At 51.3% G+C, this 12,159-nt stretch overlaps 1 protein-coding gene across 5 annotated transcripts in view; it reads left to right on the plus strand.

Annotated features, from left to right (window-relative positions):
- Alpl (alkaline phosphatase, biomineralization associated) overlaps positions 1-2,063 on the plus strand; it is a 67,104-nt gene extending 65,041 nt beyond the window's left edge. For all 5 annotated transcript variants that reach the window (XM_008838620.3, XM_029566189.1, XM_008838621.3 and 2 more), the window contains 2 exons: positions 345-464; positions 1,083-2,063. In XM_008838620.3, coding sequence (XP_008836842.1) covers positions 345-464; positions 1,083-1,348 — 386 coding nt within the window. In that variant the 3' untranslated portion in view covers positions 1,349-2,063. The remainder of the gene's footprint in view (positions 1-344; positions 465-1,082) is intronic.
- Positions 2,064-12,159: the final 10,096 nt, after the last annotated feature.

Consider the following 12,159-nt stretch of genomic DNA (forward strand, 5'->3'; position numbering starts at 1 on the left):
GTGGATGGATGGATGTATGGATGGATGGATGGATTGGTGGATAAGTAGATGGATGGGTGGGTATATGGGTGGATGGATAGATGGATGGGTGGGTGGATGGGTGGATAGTGGATGGATACATACATGAATTAGTTGACAGATTGAAAGGGTACAGGCACAGAGAAAATCTCATGATAGCTGGTTGGAAGTGCATGGGATTTGGAAGATGGCTTCATGGAGGTGGTTTGGGCCCCCAGAGGAAGATCACAGGGACTACCAAGCCATAGACCTGAGGAGCCTAATGAAGGGTCTTGTGACTGAGCTTCCATGCTCCATTGTGATCCTGGGCCCCCTTCTCTGAACAGGTTTGGCTCCCATGGTAAGTGACACCGACAAGAAGCCCTTCACATCCATCCTATATGGCAACGGGCCAGGCTACAAGGTCGTAGATGGCGAGAGAGAGAACGTCTCCATGGTGGACTATGGTAAGACACCCCCCAAGGCCAGGGCTGGGAGGGGACAGGGTATTCCTTGGGGAGGGGTCGGTATAATCATGGTGGAGGTCCTGAAATAGCCTAGACTTTAGTCAGAACCTCAGTTTGGGTCCTCAGATTTAACAACTCTGATTTTGGGCATCTTTTGCAGCTTCAGTTTCCTCTATGGGTCTGTGGGCCTAGCTCAGTGTTTGGTCTATGTAGGTACTTGATGTGGTTTACTGGATGTGTAATATTCCAGTCTTCCTAATTAACTCACCCAATTCAATATTATTCATTGTTCACTTGCTCTGGAAACTCCCAGTGGCCCCTGGGAGCCCAGTGGTATAGCCAGCAGCAAGAAGACCCTCTTCACTTGACTCTTCCTTACTAAACAGCCTAGATGAGGTTTGTTTTCTCTGTGAGAGGCTGAGTGTACTGTCTTCTGAATCAGGCAGACTTGGGTTTGAATCTAGTGGCCTCTGGTAAATGCCTCTCTTGGATGCTGAGCCCTGGTTTCCTCTTCTGTGAAAGGAGGTGCTCATGCCAGCCTGGGGGTGAAGGAGGGAGGTGCTGGTCTCCCAGTACTGTGGTCCAGAAAGGCACTCAATAGTTGGTTTTGGCCTACAGCTCACAACAACTATCAAGCCCAGTCTGCTGTGCCCCTGCGCCATGAGACCCACGGTGGGGAGGACGTGGCAGTCTTCGCTAAGGGCCCCATGGCACATTTGCTTCATGGTGTTCACGAGCAGAATTACATCCCCCACGTGATGGCATATGCCTCCTGCGTCGGAGCCAACCTTGACCACTGTGCCTTGGCCAGCTCTGCAGGCAGCCCCACCCTGGGGCCCCTGCTGCTCCCCCTGGCCCTGCTCCCCCTAAGCACCTTGTTTTGAGGGTCCAGGGTGCAGCTCCCACGAGCCTAGGATGGATGGCCAGCTTCCCTCCTGATGTGGCCCACCACTGGGCAGCCCACGCTCAAGGCAGAGGGCCAGGCCTTCTGCAGCCTCTGTGGCCACCAGCAGGGAGCCCCGGAACAAAAGTCAGCTGCCAGCCTCGCTCCCCTCCGGAATCTTCCATGGGCCAGAAGACTCCTGGCTTGGCCTTTGCTCCCTACACACTGTCCTTTGGCCAGCAGGGCAGGCTTTTCTCTTGGGTAGGCAGAACACAGAACTTCTCAAAGCATCTTATTTTTCTACCAAATACACTTCTCCAGACCCAGAACCTGCAACCTTCCTGGAACATTCCATATCTGACCTTCCTTCTCCCTACCTCTTCCCTTTGGAACACTGGGCCCCATGGTCATGGCCAGTCCCTAAGCCCAGCCTTCCCTTGAGAAGAGATCAGGTCTGCTCAGGATGGAGCTCCCAGGAAGCCACCCCTGAGGGTTGGCTGTCCACCCAGGGCGGCCAGACCGGGAAGAGCAGCCTAGCCTGACAGGATGCACACTCCACACCCAACTCCAGAGACACATGCCAGCTCCTCACTGAAGCAACTCTCCTGTTTGGAATGGCAAAAAAAAGGAAAATTTTTTTAAATTTCTCTTTTTGGTGTTGGTTAAAAGGGAACACAAAACATTTAAATAAAACTTTCCAAATATTTCTGAGGACAGAGCCGAGTATTTGTGGTCACTGGGAAAGAGACTCAAGCTCATTGCTTGGGGAAGAATTGGATTTGGGTCTGGGGGGTGTGGGCAGAAGTTGTGGGGCAGGGATATTAGGGCTCCCACCAACAGGGATTTTCACCACTCATGACTAGGATGATGTGGACCCCTAGCTTTGTGTCCCTGGGTGTGACAGCAGGAAACAACTCACTTGCAGGTTGCTGTGAGGCTTGGAAAAGAGAGCCCTATGGGACTGGAGAAATGGCTCAGTGGTTTAAGAGCCCTGGTTGTGCTTGCAGAGGACCCAGGTTCAGTTCCCAGCATCCCACATGGCAGCTAACAACCATCTGTAACTCTAGTTCCAGGGGATCAATGCCCTCTTCTGGTCTCTGCAGGCACTGCACACGTGGCATGCATACATGCAGACAAAACACTCACATATGTAAAAATACAAATAAAATTTTTAAATCAAAAATAAAATAAAAATAAATATTTTTTTAAAAAGGAAAAAAAAAAAAAAAAACCCTCTGCATTAAACCCACGGTATGACACTCACAAATGCAGGGCGTACCCTGGCCCAACACAGCTGCTCACTCACTGCCTTTGTCCACAAGTCCTGAATGTATCAGGTGCTGTAGAAGGTCTCTATAACTGTATGGCAGGGACTGATGAGCTGGCTGGCTCGGTGGTTTAGGCACTTGCCACACAAGCTTGATAATCCGAGTTTGATTCCCAGAACCCACACAAAGGTGGAAGAAGAGAACTAACTCCACAAAATTGTCCTCTGATCTACACACACACACACACACACACACACACACACCATGCACACACAAACACAGTAACGATGATAATAATACAGACTTTCATGGTGAAAGGGGTGGATATGAGCCTTCCCTTGTGGAGCTAGTTTCTACTAGCCAACTGACTTTAGACGGGACAGCTCCTGACATTGGGGTTCACAGAGCCCCCTGAGTTTGTTCTACTTGTCTTGAATGAGGATACCCACAGCGTGGGAGGCATATGATTGTCAAGGTCCCCCAAGTTGCTGACAGGGATTTGTCTCCAGATTTTTCCGATGCCAAAGTTCCTGTACTTAATGACATCTTTTATGTGTTTATATGTTTCCAAATTCCTGTCTACCTGGCCTCAGCCAGTCCTAGTGACTCACAATCTACACCAGCTAAATAGGAACCCAGAAGGGAAACAGCATCTGAAGAAGTGGACGTCCTTCCAGACTGAAAAGGAAATGGAGTAGATTTCTCTCTGAACTTCCGAGCAAAAAGGGAAGCACAGCCAGGCTGATGCTGGGCTGGAATGGGGAAATGACATACAGATGCTCTGTCCCGAACTGCTGCCTCTTCTAACTGCCTATCACCGTGCTTTGAGGTGCAGGGCTTTGCCAGCTCTCTGAACTATCATTGCCTAAGCAGTTACTTACAACCCCATTAGAAGAAGTTAATTTTTAAACATTTCCCAGAACTGCCTGTACAGTCCACCAGTGTTAACAGCTATGATCATTACTTGGGACTGGAGACTGAGAATCATGCATTGTGTCTCAGGTTGAGTCTCCCCAGAGGCAGGCCTGAGACAAGGAGCTGGGCATGAGTTATTTATAAGAGGGACCCCAAAAGCACCAGTTGGGGGATAAAGAAGAAAGGAAAAGAGACTGAGGATGGGTGTGTGACTGGGCAGCTACCATGGTAAGCAATAGGGTCCATCCCCTGGAGACTTTGAGGGACAGTACAGGAGGCACGCTTCAGAGTCACCCCTCGGGGGGAACGAGGAAGTGAGATATTTATTCTCCACCTCTCCTCCTTTGCTGGCTAAGGACTGCTAGGGAGAAATAACTGAGTTTCTAGCTTGCTTCTTGAAGGGCTGAGGGGATGCCCTAGACCTGTCCTGATGCTTAGAGGACACAGACACATCTGAGCCTTGGGACGTGCTGCTAGGAGGAAGCATAGGCTGAGTAAGAGCCCTGTAGACTTGGGGGAAGGTCTTGCACTCCTGACATCCCTGCCCAGCACATGGTGAGCAGAGGACCACACACACACACACACACACACACACACACACACACACCCTTGGGAACATGAAACTCTTCCTGTATGGAGCGATGTTAAAGATACTCAGGCACTTATTTCTCCACAGGGCTGGGCACTGGCTCTCATACATCCCAGAGTCACCCTGTCTGTTGATCACATAGATTCTGAGTCCCAATCTGAGCCAGGGATCCAGGCAATGGTCTCAACTCAGCCCCCAGCACCCACAACCATGCCAGTCGGCACCCAGTGGCCCACAAGTTCCCTTGTACTTGGGTTTCTCTGGGAAGGACAAAGGCTGGCAGATACTCTTCTGTGTATAACATCAGCCCTGGCTTCTGTTAGAGGTAAATCCAATATCAGGACATGGTGGGACTCTATTTCCATGTCAACGGGGGACCCTAACTGGGAGGCAATGACCCAGGCTCTTCCTACCTGTGGCTATGCCACCTCCTCTAAGTGCTGGGTGTTTTTTCTATCTGGTCAGTGCCTCTGTAGCAGAACCAGCCCTTTACTTTGTAATGTGGGCATTCATGGCCCCACTCTGAGTCCACTGGTAGGAACTGGTCATGAACCCACCTAGGTACAAAGGAGGTTGAGAAATGTAGTTTTTGGTGATGGCACTTGCTCCTCACCAACAATTCAGTAGGTACTCATCCTTGGCATGACTGATACTGAGGATCATATGACTGTGTATGCTGTATATGCATATCTGGCTTCTTCTCACTAGATTTGGGAGAGGACAAAACTGCCCCCTGTACCATCTGAAGGAGGAATGGACAGCTTGGGAGACAGCTCCAGTGATATTCAGGATACCCTCCTATACTCACACATCCCCACACATCTCCGGTATTTTAAAACTCCAGGGTATTTCTGGAAGGCTTGGATCTCTGACTTCTTTGGAAAGCCAAAGGAGGACCCTGTCCCAGGTATAGCTGCCAACTGGAGCTGAAGGATGGCTATCCATCATGCAGTCTGGCTGTCTGCCTTGCATAGTACCTGACATTCCTTGTATCCTGCTGTTACAGGCCCCTTAGGATGTAATTAACCTGTCTTGTCACTATGAAGGCTGAGCATACGCCCCCTGCTCACAAATGCCACATCCTGTATGGTTCCTGGATGACAGAACAGAGGACAAGTCAGCTGTCCTCAGGTTATATCTCAGACATCACTGCAGTGTGGGGACACAAGGAGCTTGGGGGGCAGGAAGGAGATACGTAACTAGCTAAGGGTTCAAGGTAGTGGGCACAGGGACATAAAAGACAGCTTGTGAGCTGAGACCTGATGTGAGGAGGGTTTGTGGCATGAGGTCCAGGGAGAGTTCATAAGGCAGCATTGTGGAAAGCAATGAGCTGGGAGAGATGGGCAGGAGAGCCTCGGGTACCATTCCAAGAAGCCTGCGAGTTGTCCATGGAGGCTCTTGGGAGCCAGGAAAGGATCTGGAGCTGAAGAATGAACATCAATGCTGAAAGATCCTCTTGGCAGCCAGTTCTTGGACCTTTCTATAAGAAGAGATAACTGGGCACCAAGGCTGCTACATAAGGTGGGGACTAGCCCCAGACATGACCCCCAGCAACTCAGCTCCTGATTGTTGAGAAGGAGGCTGCGCCAGTGTGTGAATGCACAGGCTGCCAGCACACCAAATGCCTTGAGATCAAGAGCAATAAGACACCTACTATGTGCCATACACCCTACTAAGTTGCCAGATGTGGAAGAGAGTTGTCGTCTTGAGAACACACTTGCACATTGCCCCAACCATCCTGTGAGGTGGATCATATCACCCCTCTTACAGAGGTTGAACAGGGCATAGCAACCTACTCTAGGCCCCATGGCTTCTAATCTCTCCAAGGACAAGGGCCCCGGGCTTGTGGGCCCCATGGGGGTAGTGAGGGTGAGTGCCCAGACAGCTGCATTTACAATTAACCCTTGGGCTCAACTGGAGACCTTCCAAGGTAATGCCCCTGGGAAGGAGATTAAGCTCTCAGGGTGCCAGGCCCTTTCCCAGCTCCTCAGGGTTTAAAGAAAGGCCAAGTCAGACTAGGATCAGTAGCTGAATGTGGCAACAGCTGGCCAGTGCCACCTCCCTCTTGCCTATAGGAACCCAGACTTGGGCTCCCTACAGTGACACACATAAATGTGCTCACAAATAGTCCCAACCCCAATCTCAGCCATTTCCAATGTCCCTTGTGTCCCAGGCACTGTCCCCCAAGTGTCCCTTGGCATGCATTGGTTTTTCTCCCCAACTACCCCCAGGGGATTGGGGTTGTCTCCATTCTACAGATGAATCAACAGGAGCAGAGAAAAGGTCGCAACATAGCAGAAACCTCAACACGAGTGAGGGTTAGAGCCAGGGCAGCTCAGAGCAAGGTGAGTTTTTGTATCGTTCTCTTATTCATCATTACTGTCTCTGTGTGTGTATGTGAATGAGGATGTTGGTAGGCCTGTGAAGCCAAAGGACAGCTGCAGGGGTTGGCTCTCTCCTGCTGTGGGATAGAACTCAGGTCATCAGGAAGGTAGGACACTGGCACAGGCCACACTTTACAGATGAGAAAAAGTCACTGGCTGCTCTTCCAGAAGACCTGGGTTCTGTTCCCAGCACCCACATGGCAATTAACAACCATCCTTAACGCCAGTTCCAAGGGATCTGATGCCCTCTTCTGGCCTCTGTGGGCATCGCACACTCATGATACGTTTATATACGTGCAAGTAAAACACTCATATGAATAAAGTGAAAATAAGTAAATCTTTTAAAAAGAAAACAAAGTCTGAGGGCACTACTATAGCTGGTGGTCAGAAAAGGCCTATCTGCGGAAGTGACATTTGAGAGAAACCCAGCTAGGAACGTAGTAGCCTTGCAGAAAGCTATAGGACAGTTCACTGGAAGCAAGGACAAAGCCAAGGAGGAACTGGATGTGCCTAAGGGGCAGAGAGAGGATGGAGTGCTGGAGCCAGTGGTAGGGCAGTAGTGTGGGAAGGGGAGGACGGACCCTACACGGTGGCCTTACAGCAACCTGTGTGTTATTTTGTTCTTTCAGTAGCAAAGGTGAAGCCACCCGAGGGCCCAAAGTGTGGAGCAACGTAACCTATGCTCCTGCTTTGGAAAAGCAGCCTTGGCTGTTGTGCAGAGGAGCCTGGATGGCAGCAGAGGCCAGTGTGCAGCCTGGAGGCCCTTCTGTCTTCCAGGTTGGAGGTGGTGGTGGCTTGGAGCAGTGGAGAGTGGTGACTGGTGGTGTCAACAAGTAGCTGGATCCCAGACATGTTGGAGAGCTGACATAAGCAGGGCTTGCTGGCTAGTGGCACGTGGACACTGGAGGAAATGGCAGAATCAGGAACTGTCCCCTCCAAGTTTTTGGCATAGAGTCTGGGTGGACGGAGGTGCCATTTATGAATCCAGGGGAACAGATTTTGGGGAGATTAAATAGAGCTGGTTTTGAATCACATTCAGGTGGAGGCACATACTACGTTTTGGGAGTGGAAAGGCCAGACAAGCAGTCAGGAAGCCTGGGACTCACGAAGAGTCCCAGCTGCCCACAGACCAGGTCACAGTAGTATGCAGAGCTCTGGGCACACAGAAATGACTTTCCCAAGGTCACAGAGCGCCAGTGGCCAGGGTGACCTTCCCACTCCAAGGGTATTCACCGCTGGGAAGTGGAGACAAAGAAGCTTGGCTGGAATAGAGGGGGCACTTGCTAGGAGACCCAAGTGGGGAAAGGAGTGGTCTCTAAGAATGAACTTGGAGACAGAGCCTTCTGCCTGGACCACTGACCCACCCTCAGGCTGCCCAGCTGCAGGAACACTTTCTGAGCTGTCCTCTGCCTATAGGACAACTGGAGAAGCCAAGGTCCAGAGGAGGTGGGACTGGAGTCAGGTTGTCAACAGGCCACCCTTAACTTTGCCATGAGCTCTATCGTGGGCTCCTGCCTGAGCCAACTCAGGAACTAGGTGAAAACCATCCAACTGTGATGCTGCATGAGTTCCTGGACTAAAGATGTGGTGCCTAGAGACTCTTCTCCTGGGCATCCTCGAGTTTCCCTGATGTCTGCTTCTGCCCCATGCCCTGCTCACCCCTTAGACTTTGGGACCCCTTCATGTCCCCAGCAGGGCAGCCTTCAGCCTGACTCTGGTTATGGCTCCTGCCCTGAGGCCAGGACTGAGTCCTCCCTGGCTGTTGCCCAGACCACCCAGCGCCAGGCCCTGGCGGAGCCCGGCAGGGCTGGCCAGCCGCGGTCTGGCTCCGCCTGAGGGGCTGTGGCCTGGGAACCACTGGCTGTCTCCTTGGGGAAGCGGCTGGGTCTCCAGAACAAACAGGGAACCGCAGGCTCCTCTCCTGCCTGCCTGGGAGGGAGCTGCCTTTGGCTCCTACCCAAACCCCACTCTCCAGGCCTGGCCCCCGGCTTCTGGGTGGGGATGGACTGGGAGACCAAGTGGTGAACTGGCATAGAACCCTGAGCTCGGGGCCTGAGGACTGTGTAAGAGAAGAGGGCAGAGGGGTCTTTGTGGCCATGGGGGAAGAGGCAGACTGCTGAGAGACAGCTGTGAATGGAGAAGGCTGACAGGGATTCAGGTGACCCGGGATGCCCTTGGTGACCCTCAGGAAGGAGGCTTTGATGGTTGGGGTGGAGCGCTTCTAAGCCTCAAATGGAGAACAAAACCTTGGAATCAAACAGAGCTGGTTTCAAATCCATATTCAGTCTTATCCAAAGCTGATGGATGCTGGGAATGTGACTTTGCCTCTTTGGACTCTAGTTTCTCCCTTTACTAAAAATGTTCCCATAGCCCTTGTATCCCAGAGTAATGGTGAGGTGAACCAGTACCCTGGACAGAGAATGTCCAGCTCAGGACATGGCACAGGAAGGGGTCCTTGGGGACTTTAGCCACAGCCCCAACACTGGCTCCCTAGGAGCCAAAACAGGCCCCAGGGGGTCCTGGGCCTGGCCAGGCAGGCCAGGACAACCTCACTGATTCACACCAGCTGGGGGATGGGGGCACATTTGGCTTCACTAAAAGCCACAATTAGAGCCCAATTTAAAGAACTGCTGGGTTGATTCTTCCCTGGACAGATGTGATTATAGGCCCAGAGCTAAAGTGTTACTAACAGAATGACATGGAAGCCCAGCCAGGGCACAGGGGTTGTCTAGCCCAGCCCTCTTTCTATACTCTGTGGAAACTGAGGCCTCCAGGGTGGAAGGGGCCAGGCTCCATCTCCCACTACAGGGGAACACAGCAGGGCCCTATGCTCCCTCCAATTCCCACTTTCTCTGAGGGGACTTGAAATGAGTCAGCCTTGGAAAGGAGGCTGGGGCAAGGCAACTGCAGCCCCCAGAAGAGGCACCTCAGAGTCAATCCTGCCGTGGAACCAATCAGCTGCCCTCTCCCCACCTCCCAGGGGCTTGACTTGATTAAAAAAAACAGATATAGTGGCATCCCTTCTGGAGTTCCCACTGGGCCTGCATGCCTCACCATCCTCACAGACCCTGGGAGGGAGTTACCAGTGTGAGCGCCATTCTAGGAGAGGGGAAACTGAGGTGCTGAGCCTCTAGCGACTTGCCCAGGGTCAAGGTGGGAGCCAGGGACAGGGCTGGCTGTGACACAGGGATCCCTGATAGAGCTAGAAAAGCTGCTCTGAGACCTTTCAGTAAGATGCTTGGGCAAGGGGTTCAGGGTTGAGTCATGTCAGTGAATAGACATGGTGAGCAAGTAAGCAAGAGCAGAAGGGTGGTGGGCAAATGGATGGGTGGGTGGATGGGTGGATGGACAGATAGGTGGGTGGATGGATGCGATGGGTGGATAGATGGGTGGATAGGTAGATGGATAGATGGGTGAATGGGTGGGTGGATGGATGGATGGATGGATGGATGGGTGGATGGATAGATGGAGGTGGATAGATTGGTGGGTAGGTAAGGTAGATGGATTGATTGATGGATAGATGGGTGGATGGATAGATGGATGGGTGGATGATGGATAGATGGGTGGATGGATAGATGAATGTGTGGGTGGATTATAGGTGGGTTGGTGGGTGGACAGATGGATGAATAGATGGGTGGGTAGGTGGATGGATGGTATGCTGGATAGCTTTAGTGTCAACTTAACACACCTGGGTTGAAGGAGCCTCAATTGGGAAATTGCCTCTATTGGACTGGCCTGTGGCCATGTCTGATGGGCATCTTCTTGGTGAGTGATGTGGGATGGCCCAGCCCACTGTGGGTGGTGCCACCCATGGGCAGGTGGGCTTGTATTGCATAAGAAAGCAGGCTGAGCAGGGGGGCCAAGGGAGCAAGCCAGTAAGAAGCATTCCTCCATGGCCTGTGCTCCAGCTCCTGCCTCCAGGTTCTTGCCCTGAGTTCCTACCTTGGGCTCTCTGATGAACTGCGACTTGGGAGGTGTAAGACAAATAAACCCTTTCCTCCCCAAGTTGGTATTGATCAGAGTATTTTGTCACAACAATGAAGAACAAACCAGGACAGATGGATAGATGGATAGATGGATGGGTGGGTGGATGGATTGATAGGTGGGTGGATGGATAGGTGGGTGGATGGATGGGTAGATGGATAGATGAGTGGACAGATGGATGGGTGGATGGATGGATAGATGGGTAGATGGATGAATAGCTAGGTGGGTAGATGGATGAATGGATGGATGGATGAATAGATGGATGGATGGATGAATAGATAGATGGATGGATGGGTGGGTGGATGGATGTGTGGGTGGGTAGATAGGTGGCTGAATGGGTGGATGGATGGATGTGTGGGTGAATGGCTGGATCAGTGGATAGGTGGATGGATAAACTGTTTAAGAGGCTCTACTTTTGGGAGGTATAAGAAGGCCACAGAACTCTCCTCAGTTGCCCCTCTCCAGGGAGACCCCTGAGATAAATAGACTATGAGATATGGGCTGGAGGGATGGCTCAACTGTTAAGAGCACTGACTGCTCTTACAGAGGACCAGGGTTCAATTCCCAGCATTCACATAGTGGCTAACAGCCATCCATAACTCCAGTTCTAGGGGATCTGATACCTTCTGACTACTGATGGCACTGCATGATACAGGTGCACTTGCACACATGCAGGCAATATACTTATACACATAAAATAAAAATAATAAATATTTTTTAAAAGAGACTATGTGATAAAGGTTGGAATCTTATCTCCCCCTCCCCAAACAAGGATCCTCCATACTCCATGTCTCAGGTGCCCTATGGCTGGCCCAGATGCCCCCTAGGGGGCACTAAACAGGACTTCAGGTCTGTCCCTCCATCTTAGTCCTAACCATCCTCCCAACATCCTGCAAGATTTCCGCTGTCCTAGTCTGGTGGCACCATTGGCCAGAGCTGAGCTCCAACAATGATCTGGGGCAGAGTGGGCTAGGGAGAAAGGAATCTTCAACCCCATCCTTTCTTTCCATGATGCAGGTTCCTTTGGGGAACCTTGGGGCTGGGGCAGTGCATGCTTCATTGGATCCCAGGAGTTTGGGAGGCAAGGTGCTGGAATCTTCTCCTGGCTATGTGCCCTGGAGCCTACAATAATGGGTTATGAATATTCTTTTTTTGCTTTTCTTTGCCTGTATTTTGAGACAGGGTCTCCTGTAGCCCCAGATGGCTTGGAACTCACTATGTAGACCAGGCTGGCCTCAATCTCACAGAGATCTATCTGCCCCTGCCTCCCTAGTGCTGGGATTAAAGGTATGAGCCACCATTCCTTGCGGTTATGAGTATTTTTATTCATTCAACAAACATTTATGGAGGTCCCAGTGTGTGCCTGCTCCTGGGGCTCAACAGAATAATAGAACCCCCCTTCTGCTGTCACGTGACTGTGCTTGGGCATCATTGGTAAGCCCCCTACTATTGAGACTCAGGTTTGCTTTGCTCAGCAGGGAACCTTGCTTTGGGGGTAGAGAGACTGGATCAGTGACAGAGTAACAAATCTGGGACTTGTGCTTTCCTTCACAACAAGTCGTTTATTACAAAATTAAGGTTTTTATACATTACAAGGGACTGGTAGGCACGTGGAGTTTGGTAGTTACATACAAAGATTTAGAGCACAAAGAAACAGGACATATAGCCTTTT

This window comes from Nannospalax galili, unplaced genomic scaffold, assembly GCF_000622305.1.
Source record: "Nannospalax galili isolate Female #2095 unplaced genomic scaffold, S.galili_v1.0 scaffold2019, whole genome shotgun sequence".
Lineage (NCBI taxonomy): Eukaryota > Metazoa > Chordata > Mammalia > Rodentia > Spalacidae > Nannospalax > Nannospalax galili.